The sequence below is a fragment of the Clarias gariepinus genome, chromosome 2 (genome assembly GCF_024256425.1).
Source record: "Clarias gariepinus isolate MV-2021 ecotype Netherlands chromosome 2, CGAR_prim_01v2, whole genome shotgun sequence".
Taxonomy (NCBI): Eukaryota; Metazoa; Chordata; class Actinopteri; order Siluriformes; family Clariidae; genus Clarias; species Clarias gariepinus.
The window spans coordinates 26,699,207-26,720,857 of record NC_071101.1 but is presented as its reverse complement, the minus strand read 5'-3'; the positions used below and the strand labels follow the sequence as shown (position 1 = coordinate 26,720,857).

At 37.1% G+C, this 21,651-nt stretch overlaps 1 protein-coding gene and 2 pseudogenes across 2 annotated transcripts; all 3 read left to right on the top strand.

The window, feature by feature from the left end:
• Window positions 1-1,061: 1,061 nt before the first annotated feature.
• On the top strand, window positions 1,062-3,357 carry LOC128507059 (UDP-glucuronosyltransferase 2A2-like; annotated as a pseudogene).
• A 9,835-nt stretch (window positions 3,358-13,192) lies between these two features.
• Window positions 13,193-14,843, top strand: LOC128540659 (piggyBac transposable element-derived protein 4-like; annotated as a pseudogene).
• Window positions 14,844-17,171: 2,328 nt separating this feature from the next.
• On the top strand, window positions 17,172-20,810 carry LOC128514422 (UDP-glucuronosyltransferase 2A2-like). 2 transcript variants are annotated; one of them, XM_053488281.1, is made up of 2 exons: window positions 17,172-17,288; window positions 18,969-20,810. In XM_053488281.1, exon 2 carries the CDS (start codon window positions 18,982-18,984, stop codon window positions 20,557-20,559), a length of 1,578 nt encoding a protein of 525 aa, XP_053344256.1. In that variant the 5' UTR covers window positions 17,172-17,288; window positions 18,969-18,981; the 3' UTR covers window positions 20,560-20,810. The 2 variants fall into 2 exon arrangements, with proteins under 2 accessions (XP_053344256.1, XP_053344248.1); XM_053488273.1 differs by lacking the exon at window positions 17,172-17,288 and adding an exon at window positions 18,281-18,420.
• Window positions 20,811-21,651: the final 841 nt, after the last annotated feature.

The following is a 21,651-nucleotide window of genomic DNA, read 5'->3' as shown; positions in this document are numbered from 1 at the left end:
AAGTTGTATCTAAGAAGCCAGGCGCTGACCAGTGTTCTTATTCCATAAGTTCAATAAAGTGAAGAGGCAAAGACAAAGAAATGAGAGAGCATGTTGATGAGAGAAGTTGAATTTGTAGTTTAATAATATTCCAGTAAAAATTCCTTAAATGTATTTTGTTGTTAGTGTGGTTTTTAAACCTTTGAACTCTGTATGTGTGTTTTTGGAGTGAAAAAAGTCACACATGATCTTGATAAGCAATTTGACAACATTGTAGTAAATATTTTTGGTGCATCAAAAGCATGCACATTATGATACCAGCAGACAAGCTAATCCAGCACATGTCACTAGAATGCAGTATTTAAACCTTAAAATGATACAAAATACTGAGAAAAAAGGTCCCCCCCCTGCACTAGGCTGGCTACGTGCCTGCAGCCATATACTTAAAGTGTACTAAGTATACTTAAAGTTGTTCCACTTTAGCACACAAAAGTATACTTAATACACTAACACATACAATTGTGCTTTTGTACAATTTAAATACACTTAGTACAAAATTAGTTGTTCCAAAATAGCAAACTTCAAGTATACTAATCATTAGTCTGCTGCAGGCATACTTAAATATGCTTGGATTTAATATACTTAGCATATTTTTTTTTAATTGGGTGAGAGTGTTGACATTTGTAATGTGTGTGTATTTATGTGTGTATTTGTGTGGTATAAGTGTGTTTGTGTGCTTGTGTGTGTGTAGTTTCGTGTGCATAAGTGCAAGTGGTTGACACCAAATAATGACTTTGTTTAATTTATTACCATCTACTACTTTCTATAGTACATTTTTATGTAAGCATCTATGTTTTACAACACTTCTTTGCATTTTGAATAACAGACTAATTCCAAATCTTTTGAATAATACCGTATACATTTTGATTATATTTTCTTTTTACATATCAAGGTATAACAATCAAGCATATTAATTTTTTTTTCTATCTATAGGTTGACATAAAATGCATCACTTTGCCTTTCTCGGAATTCTGATGCTGTTATCTCTTCTATCTGTGGTCTACCCTGGTCAAATTTTGGTACATCCAGTTGATGGAAGCCACTGGATTAATATGAAAGTTCTCATTATGGAATTACACTCAAGAGGTCATAACATCACGGTGATTCGAGGTTCAAGTAGCATGTATATTAAAGAAGTATCACCCCACTACAGTTCCATCACAGTTGATCAAGGATCATTTGATAATGATTTTTTAACGTCTTTTGTGTCTCAGGTGCTACAAGCTCAAAGACAAAACATATCCTCGTGGCAAAAAAACATGTTTGCAGTGGAGGTCATGAAAAATTTTTCCCAAGTTCATAAAGAAATTTGCAACATGACTGCCATGATATTTGAAAATGAGACCTTGATGACATCTTTGCAGCAGGCTAAATTTGATTTGGTTTTAGCTGACCCTGCTATGGGAGGAGGTGCGCTACTAGCACACAAACAGGAGAGGGCCATTTTGCCATTGCTCCATCCCCTCTATCTTATGTACCTGCTCCTGGAGCAGAGCTCACAGACAAAATGACATTTTTTGAAAGAGTTACAAATGTGTTAATTTTCTTTATCGGTTACTATCAACACTCTATTTATTCTGGCCAACATTACAAAGCTTTTTGCCAGAAATATTTTGGACCTGGTGTAGATTACCTTTCCATTTTACAGAATGCAGATATCTGGCTCATGAGAAATGACTTTACTTTTGAATTTCCACGCCCCACAATGCCAAATGTGGTCTATATGGGTGGTTTCCAGTGCAAGCCCTCTAATCCACTTCCTGATGATCTAGAAAAGTTTGTCCAGAGTTCAGGGAAACATGGGGTCATCATAATGTCTTTGGGATCTCTTTTTGGAGAACTTCTAGATGACATTACAGATGAGATAGCAGCAGCCTTTGCCCAACTACCTCAAAAAGTTATTTGGAGACACACAGGAGCTCGACCTTCTACCCTTGGCAATAACACATTATTAGTGGACTGGATGCCACAGAATGACCTACTTGGACACAGCAAGACTAAGGTCTTTGTAGCCCATGGAGGAACCAATGGTATACAGGAGGCGATTTATCATGGAGTTCCCATTTTAGGTCTACCTATAGCCTTCGATCAACCCGATAACCTGTCAAGGATGAGAAAAAAGGGAACAGCTAAAGTCCTGGATATTTTTGAACTTAACAGATCAATATTTTTAGAAGCATTAAAGGAGGTGCTGTATAATTCATCTTATAGAGAGAACATGCAGAAGTTGTCTCGACTGCATCATGACCAGCCCATAAAGCCTCTCGACCATGCAATCTTTTGGATTGAATATGTTATAAGGAATGGAGGTGCCCCTCATTTGCGCTCACACTCTTTCAGGATGTCCTGGATTACTTATCACTCTGTAGATGTAATGCTAACATTGCTTGGGGCTGTGCTGCTTTCTTGCTGGCTGACTTTTTTGGTGCTAAGATATTTTTGTTTTACAGTCATCGTTAAAAAGAAACTCAAACTTCAGTAATGTGATTGCCTAACATTTGTATACATGAAAGCTGTAATTATATACACTGTACAAAATGAATCATGAGGCTTGAAATTTTTATTTTTAAAAATTATGTAATCCTTAAAAAAAAATTGCATATTTAATAAAAAAATGGTTTTCTGTGTTTTTTATAATATATTGAAAACATTTCACAAATAAAATTAGGAAATAAATTGTACTATTTTTATAAGGAAATTAGTGCAATTTTTAGGTTTAATTTGAGGAACCATTTAGTCAAAAACTTTGAGAAAAAAAGGCTTCTTATTTATTTTAAGAGAATTGGCCCAATTATCTGGGTTTGATTAAGTCACCTTTACTTGAATCTCAACAACAGCAGTGATCAGATGCCATTTTGAAGGAACAGACGAACAGTGTAAAATGTTAAGAAGCAAGTTAAGCCCCTTACTAATTTTTATATTTTATTTTTATTTCTTAAATAAGCTTCTTTGTTGCACTAGTGTAATAAATATAAATAAAATAAACATTGTGAACATTTCTAAAAAAACATCCTGTCCGCCATCAGCATGCTTGAGTTTGTTGTAGTGTCAGTCTCCACAGTTCACTGAAACAAGTTTTGGGGAGTTAGTGTTTTACAATGTTACAAAGATATAAACCTAGAAATGGTTTACTGTACAAGTTCTCTCAGGTTTTAGTACAGAATGTGACTATTCACACAAGAAAAAATGTTAAAATGTAATGCTAAACAGTTGATTTCAATGATATAGAAATTGTCAGTTACAAACTGTTTTACAAATTGTTTTACAGATCTTAAAACTGCTGTAAATGTTATATACACTATTTTACAGTGTTTAATATTTTAATACCAGTCAAACATGAAATAAAAGCATGTTTAACACCAAAATGCATTATGTATTTATTTCATTATAAAATGGTTTTTATATTATTAAGTAATTTTTCTTAATACATATGAGTACCTTTTGTTGTATCTGCTTAAACTAAAAAAAGATTATTTCACTAATAATGTTAAAGTCATCATGCGTCTGGTTAAATAATTAAGAATATTTTACATGATTTATTCAAGTAAATTCTAGCCTTAACTCAAATTTGTTATCATATTTTTTTTAAGTAGATAGCACATACGATTTTTTACAGTGTACTGATATATTGGTTAAATTAGTATAGCCATCTATTACCATCTCATGTTTTAAGATTTAAATTATTAATCATAATTAATCATGTTTCATATAGTAATGAATGTGTATGCATGCAAAATTAATTGTAAAATGTGTGTAAATTCTAACAACTGCCAATTGTTAGAAATCCCATTTTTATCAATTCTAATGATGCAGTTGAGGCAAAGTTGCAATTATTTTGTAATTGTAATTCCCAGCCTACAGCTAGTAAAATCCACCAAAAATGGTTCCTTGTCAGTTTCATGTAGACTTGTCAATTACCAGTTCCTATTGTGGAGTGAAATTAGATAGACATGACCAAGCACAATATAAACTTGATTAATTAATTCACTACTACACTGTTCACTACAATTCTTCAGTAAAAGATTTATCTTGGTCGGGGTTGTGCTGGATTTGGATTTCTTTCTGGGAAGACTGGATGCAATGCACAAATCCACCCTGAATGGATTGCTAGTCCATTGCAAGACACCAAGCATATAAAGTATATTCATAGACTCATTCACAACTAGGGGCTATTTGACAACTGGGGTCCGTTCTTCGTACGTCGCTAACTCAGTTAGCTGGATTTGATTGTTGTGGATTTGTCCTGATCTTGGATTGTTTCGTTCTTCGATGCGCTTCTAGCATTTGTTGTCATAGCAACATATCCGTAAGCTTGAACCTGCTCGGGAGCAGGTTTATTTCATGTAAACAGGATTTAGCCTGCGCTCCTGGCGGGTTATGATTGGTTGAAATGGCGAGGTCACATCTGATTGGTTAAAGAGCACGACTGACTCACGTGGAAAAAGAAAAGTATATGCCCCCTGCCATGGACAACACATACACACATAATCGCTATCAAATATTATATATGAACATAAATGCATAGGTTTATTGTTATCAAATATGATATTACTATTATAATAAACCCTAGGCACGAGACAGCCGTCAAGACCATTAATACAAATTCGTGTATAATGTTTATTTTGTAACACATTTATTTTTCAGGGGTTTGTCATAAAAATATGCTATATATAATATTATATATTAAAAATAAATATTTTATAATGATAAATTGGACGAAACAAATTTTATTATAAAATAAACAATATAAAAGTATACATAATATTTCTATTTTTTTCATGTACAACATATTTATTTTCATATTGCTTATTTTATTTTATTGTCTCATGTAATTTGTAATTTGAAAACCATAAACTTATAAATGTATGTTCTAATATAATATTTGATAGCGATTACGTAGGGGGGCAATCCATGGCAGTGGGGCATTTCAGCGCATAACACGTTATGACACGTTACAAAAAAAATTGAGCCGCTCTTTTTCCATTTCATCAACCAATCAGAGGGCTTGTGATCAGTGTTTCTATTGTCGATGCATATCGCCTTTTAAACCAACGCACGAACCCGCAATAATCCTAGACAACTCAATCCAGCTATACTAATCATTAACAACAGGTGAGCTCGAAGAACCGACTTAGCCAGATCGTAATTAGCACGATGATCTCATCTTAGATGTGTCAGTTCATCTCGGATGTGTCAAGCGACGTACGAAGAACGGACCTCTGAGCTGACCTGTTGGCATGTTTTTGTTTGTTTGTTTGTTATTATTGTTGTTGTCTTTTTGAAGGTAAAGCTAAACACTACCTACTACTGTACCACTGTTTTATTTGAAATATGGTAAATTAATGAGTCATAAATTGTACAAAAAAATAGTTAAAAAAAAGCCACCTCAGTCTAAAAAAGTTTAGTACAAGTTGCACAGCTTTTTTAAGTTTACTCAACTTTCAAGGAATTTGCTGACCAAACAAAAAATTTTTTCACATTGCTGTTTAGTTGACACAACATGTCATTCATAGACTCATTCACAAATAGGGGCTATTTGTTAACTGAGCTGGGGTCTGTTCTTTGTACGTTGCTAACTCAGTTAGCTGGATTTGATTGTTGTGGATTTGTCCTGATCTTGGATTGTTTCGTTCTTCGATGCGCTTCTAGCATTTGTTGTCATAGCAACATATCCGTAAGCTTGAACCTACTCGGGAGCAGGTTTATTTCATGTAAACAGGATTTAGCCTGCGCTCCTGGCGGGTTATGATTGGTTGAAATGGCGAGGTCACATCTGATTGGTTAAAGAGCACGACTGACTCACGTGGAAAAAGAAAAGTATATGCCCCCTGCCATGGACCCCCCCCCCCCCCCACACACACACACACACACACATAATCGCTATCAAATATTATATATGAACATAAATTCATAGGTTTATTGTTATCAAATATGATATTACTATTATAATAAACCCTAGGCACGAGACAGCCGTCAAGACCATTAATACAAATTCGTGTATAATGTTTATTTTGTAAGACATTTATTTTTCAGGGGTTTGTCATAAAAATATGCTATATATAATATTATATATTAAAAATAAATATTTTATAATGATAAATTGGACGAAACTAATTTTATTATAAAATAAACAATATAAAAGTATACATAATATTTCAATTTTTTTCATGTACAACATATTTATTTTCATATTGCTTATTTTATTTTATTGTCTCATGTAATTTGTAAACCATAAACTTATGAATTTATGTTCTAATATAATATTTGATAGCGATTACGTAGGGGGGCAATCCATGGCAGTGGGGCATTTCAGCGCATAACACGTTATGACACCTTACAAAAAAAATTGAGCCGCTCTTTTTCCATTTCATCAACCAATCAGAGGGCTCGTGATCAGTGTTTCTACTGTCGATGCATATCGCCTTTTAAACCAACGCACGAGCGCGCAATAATCCTAGACAACTCAATCCAGCTCTACTAATCATCAACAACAGGTGAGCTCGAAGAACCGACTTAGCCAGATCGTAATTAGCACGATGATCTCATCTTAGATGTGTCAGTTCATCTCGGATGTGTCAAGCGACGTACGAAGAACGGACCTCTGACCTGTTGGCATGTTTTTGTTTGTTTGTTTGTTTGTTTGTTTGTTTGTTTTTTGTAGGTGAAGCTGAACACTACCTACTACTGTACCTACTGCACCACTGTTTTATTTAAAATATGGTAAATTAATGAGTCATAAATTGTACAAAAAAATAGTTTTAAAAAAGCCACCTCTGTATAAAAAAAGTTGCACAGCGTTTTTAAGTTTACTTAACTTTCAAGGAATTTGCTGACCAAACAAAACAAAAATATTTCACATTGCGGTTTAATTGACACAACATGTACTCAGTTCAAAATCTTAAATTGACTTAACTTGTAATTCAAATATTTAAGTCAGCTCAAGTTGTATTGGTTGTAGGCTCAATTAATTATATTTCTTTAGGGTTGACTTAGCCTAACTTTTCATCTCATTTTACCCAAAACTAGCTCGTCTCATGTTGTTGCCCATTGATGGAGTTGGTTCAAGTAATTGTTTTTCTATAAAAACAAATTGGCATAACAATATCCCAACAATTTAAACATGCAAACATCACTTAAAAAAACTTTATTCTAACAAGTTAAATGAGTGATTTGCATAAAACAACAAAAATACAGGTTTAACTTTTTTTTAAAATCAGTAAAATACCTGGATAACACCAGATGCTTATAAGTATCTTACTGATTCTTTTATACTGCAATATCATAACCATTTTTAAAAGCTAGCAAATATGAACATTTTTACCCCCCAGTGTGTCAGACACAAATTAAACAAAAGTTTGATTCTTAACATGTAAATCTGAGGGGAGTGTGTCTCTCCAAGTCTAATAGAAAACCGCCAGGAGCGCAGGCTAAATCCTGTTTACATGAAATAAACCTGCTCCCGAGCAGGTTCAAGCTTACGGATATGTTGCTATGACAACAAATGCTAGAAGCGCATCGAAGAACGAAACAATCCAAGATCAGGACAAATCCACAACAATCAAATCCAGCTAACTGAGTTAGCGACGTACGAAGAACAAACCCCTGATTGGTTGTTTCTCCTCCATTTAAGTGGCACTACTATCGACCCTTTAACGGAAGCGTTGCAAATAAAGGTTTATAAGTAAAGCGACTGAGTTGTCCGATTTAAATTTTAGTCGATGTAGTCTAACAATAAGCTATTTATAATTAGATAAGTAAATAAAAACACACAATAGACAAACGAAACTGGTATATACTAATACTTCATTAAATAAAAATAAATACTATAATATTTGTTTATATTATTTATAAATAAAAACAACTTTATTTACATTGCTTATCTTATATAATTTCTTTTAATTTGTATATAATTATATTTAATTTTAATTTCTTATCATTTTCTTTTGATTTTGTAAAGCTGCTTTGAGACAATGACCATTTTAAAAGCGCTATACAAATTATAGTATGCATTATGCATTATGCATTATGATAGAGAATGAACAGCCAATCAGAAGTAGTGTGTGGATGTCTGTGATTGGCTGGTTTTGTGGCAGTTTTGTAACACTGGTCAAAGTTGAGCGAGCGTACAGACAGAGTCGAGCGCGCACAGAAAAGAAATGTTGCACGCGCGTGCAGACAGAGTCGCGCGCGCACATTCGAGAAGTGCGCGGAGAACATGTTAAGCGAGCAGAGAACATGTTGAGCGAGCAGGGGAGAAACTGCACGCGCAGAATCGAGCTGTTGGGCGCGCAGAGGAGACATTGCACGGGCATAGAGTGCTTTGTCTGCTCTCAAAATGTCAAACCACGCGCTCAGAATTGTGGCAGGAATATAACGCCATAGTATTCAGTCTTTGTCTCCAAAGTTTTAAAGAACACAATGTTAACTGTTATATCAACAAATACTGTACCACTGTAAGAAGTTGGACCAACAAGTTAATTCAACAATTATCTAGTTAAGGTTAACAGCACTGGGTTAAACAATTTAATGATTGCGATTGTGAATTATTTAATAAAATGGTAGAATCTCATATTTAACATTACCCCTCTGAGTTGTCACACTAAAATGTCAGAAAAATCACACTGTACACCAGTTCACATTCCTATATAAGACATTCAGTTTTAAATTTTAACTATGACTTTTTCATTAAATTAAATACAGCAACATCATTGTGTTTTTACAAATAGTATATTTCATATTAAATAAAAACAACAATTCTTAACTTATCTAGTCTTTTTTCAAGCTTGTGTTGTATAGCTAACATGAACTGATGTTCTTGGTGTACCTATACATTGACAAAACCAGCTTTAAAATGGCTTGATTTGAGAACTGTGCTTCATCGTTTATCCAGCACTTTAAAGTTTAAGTATTCATGAAATACACTTAGGTCTTCGTTATACCCATGAAGCACAATCAATTTATACTCCTAAGTATACGAGCTTAAATTACTCAGACTAAACAAACAATTAAATAAATAAGTCCCTTCCCATATTACAGTTTCAGGGACAATAAATAATAGATAATAGGCTTCCTCAAAAAGGCCATCCTGTGTCACATCATCCAGATGCAGACTGAGTTAGGTCATCCCTATAAACAACCAAAATATGTTTCCTCACCCACAACCACTCCAGCAACGCCAACGAAACAGTATTTACACAGCCTGGCTCACTCCAAAAAAATGAAAAGTAGACTATAAAAATGTAAGCTTAATGATGAGTGGACAAATCCATATATGTTTATTTTTTTCTTGCGGGAAGTTTAAAACCAGATTGTTTCATATGTTTCCTCCTTGGAAAATAATTGCTCCTCTCCATGATCACTATAAAAATATCTATTACAACATAATTTTATCATGCAAAACTGGCTGGACCGAATTTAATGTACTTAAATCTCTACCAAAAGTTTAACCTGCACCATAAGTGTAATCTTAATGTTGAGTGAATAGTTATGTGCCAGATTTAATAATCAACTTTAAAACAAGCTACTAATTAGCTACTTGCTCAATGTAAACACTTTAACCAACAATTATTAAAAAAGCTAAACAGAATATTTTTACTGGGATTAACTGATATTTTCACCACTGAAATAACATCGCTGAAATTGTATATTTAAAATAAAGCACTGGAGTTGCTTTAAGACAAAACTTAATATTTATCTCCTTCTTCTTTGTCTTTCGGCTGTTCCCTTTCAGGGGTCGCCACAGCGAATCATCTGCCTCCATCTAACCCTGTCCTCTGCATCCTCTTTTCTCACACCAACTAACTTCATGTCCTCTCTCACTGCATCCATAAATCTCCTCTTTGGTCTTCCTCTAGACCTCCTGCCTGGCAGTTCCAACCTCAGCATCCTTCTACCAATATATTCACAATCTCTCCTCTGAACATGTCCAAACCACCTCAATCTGGCCTCTCTGACTTTATCTCCAAAACATCTAACGTGGGTTGTCCCTCTGATAAACTCATTCTTAATCCTATCCATCCTTGTCACTCCCAAAGAGAACCTCAACATCTTTAGCTCTGCTACCTCCAACTCTGCCTCCTGTCTTTTCTTCAGCGCCACTGTCTCTAAGCCGTAGAGCATCGCTGGTCTCACCACTGTCCTGTACACCTTTCCTTTCATTCTCGCTGATACTCTTTTATCGCACAACACACCTGACACTTTTCTCCACCCATTCCAACCTGCCTGTACCCGCCTCTTCACCTCCTTTCCACACTCCCCGTTGCTCTGGACCGTTGACCCCAAGTACTTAAAATCCTGCACCTTCTTTACCTCTGCTCCCTGTAGCCTCACCGATCCTCCTGGGTCACTCTCATTTACACACATGTATTTCGTCTTGCTGCGGCTAACCTTCATTCCTCTGCTTTCCAGAGCATACCTCCACCTCTCCAAATTTTCCTCCACCTGTTCCCTGCTCTCGCTACAGAGCACAATGTCATCTGCAAACATCATAGTCCATGGGGACTCCTGTCTTACCTCATCTGTCATCCTGTCCATCACCAGAGCAAACAAAAAGGGGCTTAGAGCTGATCCTTGATGCAGACCCACCTCCACCTTAAACTTTTCTGTCACACCTACAGCACATCTTACCATTGTCTTACAGCTCTCATACATGTCCTGCACCACTCTAACATACTTCTCTGCCACTCCAGACTTCCTCATACAATACCACAGCTCCTCTCTTGGTACCCTGTCATACGCTTTCTCTAAATCTAAAAAGACACAATGCAACTCCCTGTTACCTTCTCTGTACTTCTCCGCCAGCATCCTCAAAGCAAATACTGCATCTGATGTACTCTTTCTAGGCATAAAACCATATTGCTGCTCACAAATGCTCACCTCTGCCCTTAACCTAGCTTCCACTACTCTTTCCCACAGCTTCATTGTCTGGCTCATTAGCTTTATACCTCTATAATTGCCACAGCTTTGCACATCTCCCTTGTTCTTAAAAATTGGCACCAATACACTTCTCCTCCATTCCTCTGGAATCCTCTCACTCTCCAAGATCTTGTTAAACAAACTTGTCAAAAACTCTACTGCCACCTCTCCTAAGCACTTCCATACCTCCACAGGTATGTCATCAGGACCAACAGCCTTTCCACTCTTCATCCTCTTCAACGCCCTTCTCACCTCACTTCTACCAATATTTGCTACTTCCTGTTCCCCAACAGTCACCTCTTCTACTCTTTGTTCTCTTTCGTTTTCCTCATTCATCAACTCCTTAAAGTACTCCTTCCATCTTCCCATCACCCTCCTGGCATCTGTCAGTACATTTCCATCTCTATCTTTAATCACTCTAACCTGCTGCACATCCTTCCCATCTCTATCTCTCTGCCTTGCCAACCTGTACAGATCCCCCTCTCCCTCCTTACTGTCTAGCCTAGCATACAAGTCCTCATATGCTCTTTGTTTGGCCTTTGCCACCTCTACCTTCACCTTACTCTGCATCTCCCTGTACTCCTGTCTACTCTCTTCAGTCCTCTCAGTGTCCCACTTCTTCTTAGCTAGCCTCTTTCCCTGTATACACTCCTGCACTTCCTTATTCCACCACCAAGTCTCCTTGTCCACTTTCCCCTTACCTGATGATACACCAAGTACCCTCCTACCTGTCTCCCTGATCACATTGGCTGTAGTTGTCCAGTCAACTGAAAGCACCTCCTGACCACCCATAGCCTGTCTCAACTCCTCCCTAAAGACTTCACAACATTCTTCCTTTTTCAGCTTCCACCACTTTGTCCTCTGCTCTGCCTTTGTCCTCTTCGCCTTCCTCACCACCAGGGTTATTTTGCACACCACCATTCTGTGTTGTCTGGCTACACTCTCCCCTACCAACACTTTGCAGTCACTGATCTCTTTCAGGTTACAACGTCGACACAAGATGTAGTCGACCTGAGTGCTTCTGCCTCCACTCTTATATGTCACCCTATGTTCCTGCCTCTTCTGGAAGAAAGTATTTACCACTGCCATTTCCATCCTCTTTGCAAAGTCCACCACCATCTGTCCTTCTACATTCCTGTCCTGAAGACCAAACCTGCCCATCACATTTTCATCACCTCTGTTCCCTTCCCCAACATGTCCATTGCAGTCTGCACAAATCACCACTCTCTCCCCTCTGGGGATGCTCTGCATCACTTCATCTAACTCACTCCAGAATTTCTCCTTCTCTTTTAACTCACATCCTACCTGTGGGGCATAACCACTAACAACATTGAACATTATCCCTTCAATTTCCAGCTTCAGACTCATCACCCTATCTGATACTCTCTTCACCTCTAGAACATTCCTTACAAACTCCTCTTTTAGAATAACTCCTACTCCATTTCTTTTCCTATTCACACCATGGTAAAACAATTTGAACCCTGATCCTAAGCTTCTAGCCTTGCTCCCTTTCCACCTGGTCTCCTGTACACACAGTATATCCACCTTTCTTCTCTGCATCATATCAACCAACTCTCTTCCCTTCCCTGTCATGGTCCCAACATTCAAAGTCCCCACTATCACTCCTAAACTCTTGCCTTTCCTCTTCTCTCTCTGCTTACGAACACGCCTTCCTCCTCTTCTTCATTTATCTGATCAACTATTTCGATAGTGATTTACTCTCCAATTACCGAACAGGAAGTGTATTTGGCTGACAATAAAAAAAGTACAACTTAGCGTAAAGAAGGAAAAATAAGACTCAACCTTCCTGAATTTTATTTCTTGTATTAACCTTCCCCTTGTGTTAGGGTCAGCACTGAGCCGTTTTACTTTTTAAATGCATAAAACTACTATCAAATTTTTTTTATTGCATCAAGGCTTTTTGATTTTGTCAGGAATCTGTATTTAATTCAAATGAAACAAAAAACAATTGTACTAAATTATAAAATGCTCATGGTGAAAATTAATACATTTGTGTTGATAGGGGTCAGTTTTGACCCAGTTATAATTTAAGGTTATAAAACAATAGTTAGGATAAACACTTTGAGGGGCTTCTCTCTTTGCCTGTGTGTCCTTACCTGAACAAACAAAACAAACAAACAAAGACAGACATGTTCAGACATGTAAGGCTTGCATAAGACAAATTTAGTTTAGCGTTGGTGACTTGCAGAGTACACATCTCCTGTTTGCAGCAGTCAAAATGAGAAGAAGATTTACAGTAAGCCAAGCTCTGGATTATATCTTTTCTGAAAATGAGGCCACAGAACAGCATAGGGATACAGATGAGCAGGTTTACCAGGAAAATGATATTGTAAAGTATCTACCAGAAGGCACAGACACATCTGATGAGTCTGATGAGGAGGTCACCGATGCTGAAGCTGCACTCACTCCTGCGGTAAGTGGTAACATCTGTTGGAGCTCAGTACCTCCTGACTTACATGGCAGGGCAGCTGCTGCAAATGCCATAAGAATGACCTCTGGAATCACAAGGTTTGCTGTGACGAGAGTAAGTGACATCAAGACACGTTTTGATCTGTTTATGCCATTGTCACTAAAGAAAGTCATGATTGCTATGACAGACCTTGAAGGAAAAAAGGTTCATGGCGACATGTGGAATGACATTGATGAGGAATACCTGGATGCTTATATTGGTGTTCTTCTTCTTGCTGGTGTTTACAAATCCAGCAATGAGGCCACTGATAGTCTCTGGGATGCCTCAACAGGAAGAAATATTTTCCGAGCAACAATGTCACTTCAGTCATTTCGAATGATATCAAGAGTTCTTAGATTTGACAACAGAAAAACTTGAGAAAAATCTGACAAGCTTGCTCCCATCAGGGATGTCTGGGAAAGGTGGGTGCAGCTTCTTCTACTGATGTTCAACCCAGGGCCAGAGGTAACAGTAGATGAACGTTTTGTCCCTTTCCGTGGAACATGTCCTTTCCGGCAGTACATGCCTAGTAAGCCAGGGAAATACAGCATAAAATTTTGGGCAGCCTGTGATGCAAAAACCAGCTATGCATGGAATCTGCAGATTTACACATGTAAGCATGCAAGTGGCATTCCTGAGAAAAACCAAGAAAAACGTGTAGTCCTCGATATGACTACTGGACTGCGGGGTCATAATATTACATGTGACAATTTCTTTACCAGCTATGACCTTGGACAAGAACTTCTCAGGTGGAAACTTACCATGGTGGGCACAGAAAAAAAAATTAAACCTGAGCTGCCTGCTGAAATTTTGCAGGTGAAGGACAGGGTTCCACTTTCTTCAAAATTTGGTTTTACAGACACCACCACGGTGGTTTCATATTGTTTCATAATGAAAAACACCAGAGTGTGATACTTACAGGTATGTTTACTTTTCACAAAGACGCAGCTGTTTCATCAACAAGTGACAAAAAGCCCATAATTATCTTGGACTACAATAAAAACAAAGGTGCAGTGGACAACCTGGACAAGCTGACCACCATTGGCCATCTCCTGGTCATTCCACCTACACTTGCCAAAGAATGAACAGGAGATGGCCAATGGTTGTGTTTTATAACATTCGAGATATGTCTGCATACAATGCATTTGTGTTCTGGACCCACATTCACCTAGGGTGGAACTCAACCAGAAAAAACAAGCGGAGAATGTTTCTTGAGGAGTTAGGAAGTTCCCTTGTCAAGGCACACATTGAGCGAAGGGAACGAGTCCCCCGGGACCCAGCCACTGCAGCGTTGGTCAGACAGCTGCAGAGCTCACGTAGCACTCCTTCCATACCATCAGCAACACAAAGAGCATCAGTGACAGCATCCTCTTTGGCAGCACTAGTTTTTGGAACTAGTGGCTTATTTCTATTGGTTTAATTTGCTTGATTGTTCGTTGTTTGTTTGACCTTGCACATCCACATTTTGAGATTTACTTGTTTAGCTTTCCATTTATATTAAAGTTATTATTGAAAATCCTTTTTTGACTTTTTCCTCAAATTAAATATATATGGGTCAAATTTGACCCGTAACACCATAGATGTTACTATAGTAATTAATATTATAGAAAAAAATATATATAACAAATTTATTTAAGAAATGTGTTCTAATTCCCCTCAGGAATAGTCAAGTAACATAACAACCTTTTATTTATTTAAATAATTATTTTGAGGTTCATTTAATCATTTTTTTAAATTGAAAACGAGAGATATGCTGTTAAATTAAAAGCTCATGAGGTCACTCCAAAAATATTAAAAACATTCTTTTAATGGTCAAGGAAGCATAACATTGTAACCAAGAGTTAAGGAAAAAAATTGGATGATAAATAATTGTTTTGAGGATAATATGGCTGATTAAAGACACGGGTCAAAACCGACCAATTAACATAAGAGACGGTAACAGAAATCTAACATAAGAGGAAGGTTAATAAGTTAAATGTACACACCCTGACAAAAGTCTTGTCGCCCATCCAAGTTGCTCATTTGGCTTTAGAAGTGGCTTACAGTATATGTAAGGCAAAGGCCTATAGATTACGCTTATTTTTACCAAAATAAAATCTTATCATGCCATAATTTTTTATTATTTAATTAGGACAGAAATGTCAGACTTTGCTTAGACAAATGTCTTGTCACATCTTTAAAGGAATTAACCAATTACAGATTAAAGTGTCACCTGTAACAAATACTGTAGTTAACACATTCCCAGGTGTTTAGAATAAGAACCCTAGCACACCCAACCTTCACTTGAAATGCATCCTGCCCTGACAGCATGCCAAAGATTTAACCACAGATCAAAGTGCTGATCATCAAGAGCCTGAAGACCAGTCTCCTATTGAGGTGGCAGACATCTTTAATGTATCTAAACGTGAAGTGGAGAGGATAAGAAAAAAATTAAAAGAAACTGGTGAAGTTCATGACAGGCCCAGGTCGGGCAGACCCCGTAAGACAACTGTTCAGGAGGACCATTCGTTGATTCGACAGTCCAGGGCAAGCCAACATAAGAACTGGTCACCAAAAATCAGTGTAAATCATTCTACAGCAGGATGGCACTCCATCTCATACTTCAGCCTTCACATCAAAGTTCCTGAAAGCAAAAAAGGTCATGGGCTTCAGGATTAGCCAGCCCAGTCACAGACATGAACATTATTTAGCATGTCTGGGTTAAGATGAAGGAGAAGGCATTGAAGATAAATCCAAAGAATCTTGATGAACTCTGGAAGTCCTACAAGAATGTTTTCTTTGCCATTTGAGATGACTTTATTAATAAGATATTTGAGTCAGTGCCGAAAGTATAAATGCCAAGCTCATGGGAAACACAAGCTCATGGGAGACACAATATTAATTCCTTTTCCACTGCACTATGACTTTATGTTCTGTACTGTACATTATTTTTTTAAAGTGACTAGCCTTTTTTCTAAAGCAAAGTCTGACTTTTCTGTCCTAATTACTCACTCACTCTCACTCATCTTCTATACTGCTTTATCCTGAATTCAGGGTCGCGGGGACCTGGAGCCTATCCCAGGAGGCTTAGGGCATGAGGCAGGGTACATCCTGGACAGGGTGCCAATCTATAGCAGGGCACACACATACACACACTCATTTATTCGCACACTATGGGCAATTTGGGAACGCCAATTAGCCTAACCTGCTATTTCTGGACTGTGGGAGGAAACCGGAGTGCCCAGAGAAAACCTACCAAGCATGGGGAGAACATGCAAACTCCATGCACAGGAATCGAGTCTGGCCAGGAATCGAAACCGGACCCTGGAGGTGCAAGGCGACAGTGCTAACCACTACACCACTGTGCCACCTTCTGTCCTAATTAAATAATTAAAAATCATGGCATAATAAGATTTAATTTTGTTAAAATAAGAGTAATCTAGAGGCATTTGCCTTTCATATAAGTCACTTCTAATTTCCAAATGATCAACTAGAAGTCAGGGTGGGATTAATAATAATCATAGTTATGATTTTGACAAAGTACTGTACATGCTTTGGATGAATGTTCTGTAGATAACAAATCTTTAAGAAATACATAACTATTTACCTATTTACTTACACAACAGAAGTAAATAGGTACAGTAAAACCTGAACAGCTTTATTACTGTAGATTATATCAGAAGTTTTCCTTTCTAACAATAAAATATGATCTTTGGACATTATGTTCAGAGGTACTGTGTGCTTTTTATACAGATGCATTCATGAGCTTTTTACCTACAGTACGTACATACACGTGTTCAAACTGTGTAGACTGTATCTTCTCTGCTGAAGGATTTTCCTACAATACTAGATTCTAGACAAACCAGCAGGATTTTTTTGTACTTGGGTGAGTATCTGTATTTCCTCATATGTATCTATATTTCTTTCTGTAGCAAAAAAACCTCCAATAAAGTGAATGTGTATGTATTATATTATAATATAATAGTGGGTTTAAAAAGTACCCCTAAACCAGGTACTCAATGATTCTGACTATTTATAAAAAGTTTGATTGGAAATCTACTTATGCCCAGAGGGAGGGTTTACTTTTATACAATACAGTGCAAAGGTTGTAGGCATCATGTTTGTTTTTTAATTAAAAACCCTGCTAAAAAACTTGCATAGCAGATTCTCCAAGAAGCTCATTAAACTTACCAACAATTTTTGTTACAATATACATCGACCAGCTGTAACACTGAAACCACTGTCAGTTGAAGTGAATAACATTAATTGATTTGTTACAATGGGATTTGTCAAAGGGTGGGAAATATCAGGCAGCAATGACCAGTCCGGCCTTGGGGTTGATGTGTCATAATCAGGAAAAAAAAATGCAGACATGAGGATCTGCATGACCTCAACATGAGTGAAATTGTGATGACTGAAGTAGAGCATATTCAATATAGCACTTCTTATGGGATGTTTCCAGTATGCAGTGGTTGGTACGTACAAAATGAGGTCTAAAGAAGGACAAAAGATTTGTGTGGGTAACAATGCCTAATCTGTCTGGGTCAATCCGACAGAAAAGCTACTGTAGCAGAAATCAAAGGTTTAATGGCGCTATGATAGACATTTGTCTGAACACACTGCATCACAACTTGCTATGTACTGCTGCATAGCTGCCAACCAGTTAGAGTTTCTTCCTTTTTACATCTTAATTGCTTACCTTGTAGCGCAGCCACATAAAGTTTTTTTTTTTATATAGGCTTTGTATAAGCAGATTTTTAAAATGAAAGAAAACTGCTGTGCCTTATAAATCGCTCCCGGGAAGGTTTATGTGTCCCAAAGATTTGGGGAGGAAGTCTCGCGAGAGTGCGGAACCGTGGCACGAGGTCATCCCGAGGACATAAAATGACACACAAGGAGAAGCTCGAGGAGTTTGTCGTTGGCGGGTATCCTTTCCAGTTGGATTATCACCCCCGGTCTGCTTCATAATTTCGCTCTTGCTCCACGATCGTGCTCCTGGATTATTAACAACACTTCCGGTGAGGCCGATCCGGCTCTCCCCCCTCACACTCAACAACATTCATAAAAAACCCGGACTTTGGACAATTATTCCACACACTTACTCACCATCGCTATTTGTATATATTTTGTAAATATTATTATTATTATTATTAGTTTTGTTGGTTTTGGTGCACCTCTTTTGTTTATTTATTTATTGTTTAATGCACTTTGCGTGCGTTTTTTCTTGTCCTGGCTAACACTCTTTCAGCAGGATAATGCACTCTGCCACACTGCAAACATTGCTCAGTTTCAGAAACATGACAAACAGTTCAATGAGTTGATTTTGCGTCTGAGTTCATCAGATCGCAATCTGATTATGGATCTGTGGGATGTGCTGGATAACTAAGTCAAAGTATTTGAAGAGCTCACCATATTATTTATTAAGATCCTCACTTAAAGGATTTGCTGTTCTTTGTTGCTGGATACCATTGATTTGAATGTTACTGTATGTCCGATCAGTGTATGTTTTTCTATGTAAAAGCATTTAATTTGAATTACTCTTAAATTTTGATCATTTGTTTTATAGGTTGTGAAAGAAGATGTATCACTCAGCACTTCTGAGAATTTTGATGCTGTTATTTCTTCCATGTATGGTCTACTCTGGTCACATTTTGGTATATCCAGTTGACGGAAGCCACTGGATTAATATGAAAGTTCTCATTATGGAATTACACTCAAAAGGCCACGACATCACAGTGCTTCAAGATTCACGTAGCAAACATATTAAAGAAGAGTCACCCTACTACACTTCCATCTCTCTTGATGTGGGTGTATATGATGATGATTTTTTTAGCACATTTATGTCACATTTGCTACAAGCTGGAAGAAAAAAAAGATCCATTTGGAGCCAAATTATGTTTGAACAGGAGGTTATGAAAAAGTTATCTGAAACTCATGAAAAAATTTGCAACATGACTGCCATGATATTTGAAAATGAGACCTTGATGACATCTTTGCAGCAGGCTAAATTTGATTTGGTTTTAGCTGACCCCGCTATGGGAGGAGGTGCGCTACTAGCACACAAACTTGGCCTCCCTCTTGTGTTTAATGTTCGTTGGACTGTTCAAGGAGAGGGCCATTTTGCCATTGCTCCATCCCCTCTATCTTATGTACCTGTTCCTGGAGCAGAGCTCACAGACAAAATGACATTTTTTGAGAGAGTTACAAATGTGTTGATTTACTTTATCAGTTACTATCAACACTCTATTTATTTTGATCAACATTACAGAGCTTTTTGCCAGAAATATTTTGGACCTGGCGTAGATTACCTTTCCATTTTACAGAATGCAGATATTTGGCTAATGAGAAATGACTTCACTTTTGAATTTCCACGCCCCACAATGCCAAATGTGGTCTATATGGGTGGTTTCCAGTGCAAGCCCTCTAATCCACTTCCTGATGATCTAGAAAAGTTTGTCCAGAGTTCAGGGAAACATGGGGTCATCATAATGTCTTTGGGAGTTTTTTTTGGAGAACTTCTAGGTAACATTACAGATGAGATAGCAGCAGCCTTTGCCCAACTACCTCAAAAAGTTATTTGGAGACACACAGGAGCTCGACCTTCTACCCTTGGCAATAACACGTTATTAGTGAACTGGATGCCACAGAATGACCTACTTGGACACAGCAAGACTAGGGTCTTTGTAGCCCATGGAGGAACCAATGGGATACAGGAGGCGATTTATCATGGAGTTCCCATTTTAGGTCTACCTATAGCCTTTGATCAACCCGATAACCTGTCAAGAATGAGAAAAAAGGGAACAGCTAAAGTCCTGGATATTTCTGAATTGGACAGATCAATATTTTTAGAGGCATTGAAGGAGGTGCTGTATAATCCATCTTACAGAGAGAACATGCAGAAATTGTCTCGACTGCATCATGACCAGCCCATAAAGCCTCTCAACCATGCAATCTTCTGGATTGAATATGTTATAAGGAATGGAGGTGCCCCTCATTTGCGCTCACACTCTTTCAGAATGTCCTGGATTACATATAACTCTGTAGATGTTATGCTTACATTGCTTGGGGCTGTGCTGCTTTTTTGCTGGCTGACTTTTTTGTTGCTAAGATGTCTTTGTTTTACAGTCATCTTCAAAAAGAAACTCAAACCTGAATAATATATTTTCTCATAATTTGTAGACAGCAAGATTGTAGTTATGGACCAATGTATGGGATAAAATTAATATAAGTATCTACTATGTTTTTAACTCGTTTATAAACTTGATTTAACAAAATTGTTACCAGTGAGACAAATCAATAGGGATGGTGGCCAATTACAACATTGTATTTCTTGTCTTCTCCACATAAAGTTGTGTACAACTGATTTAGATGTATCAAATTAACAGTAAACATTGTTTATTTAAACATACTGTGGTTATACTGTCTGTGACTTATTTAGGCTCCATAACCTGCTTCTAAATATTAATCACTTAAAATAAACTAGTAACTAGTAATGACTTACAATGTCTGTGTTTTAAATAATTCAACTGCAAAAAGAATGTAATTTGCGCTGCGGGTCAAACAGAGGATAACAATACCCACTTGAACACTGTATTACTTTGCAAATATAGATAATTGATTGTGCTATTGTATACATAACTACAGTAATTATATCATGCAATAACTGTTACAATGAAAAACACCAATGCATTATTTGAAAGAAAACAGTGGGTGGAACTTTCGGATGCATCTACGGCCTAAGGCATAATAACATTCCCTCATTTAATAAAACTTATAAAATCCATAAATCCAAAATCCACCATTTTACAGTAGTTCGAGTACAATATCCCAACTAATAATAAACCCAACTAAAAGCAGCAAATGAGTTACCATTCGTAACTGTATACTGAACAAAAGTATTAAGTACTTATGCTAAGTTAATACGTTCTTTTAAATCCAACCGACACCACATTTTCCATTTTCATAAAATAGCAGTTTTGTGTAAATTCATCTAAATCTATGTACGTGATAAACTAGATGATAAACACTTCAACTTTTGTTTTTACAGATTTTCATCTTATTGGGAGAATTTGCAGTGATGAATATTGATTCCAAATAACAAGGCTGGATAACTGCAGCGAGATAATACACCTCAAAATACATTATTAAATCAAACTTTTTATTACATTTAAAAAAATTAACCAGTTATTAAATTGAAACAGTGACACTGCACAAAACGTTTCCAGAGTCTCTACGTGCAATATCTCAAG

What these genes read in the sequence shown, in the direction of transcription:
- LOC128514422 (XM_053488281.1), top strand. Translation starts at nt 18,982, where the DNA reads ATGTATCACTCAGCACTTCTGAGAATTTTGATGCTGTTATTTCTTCCA.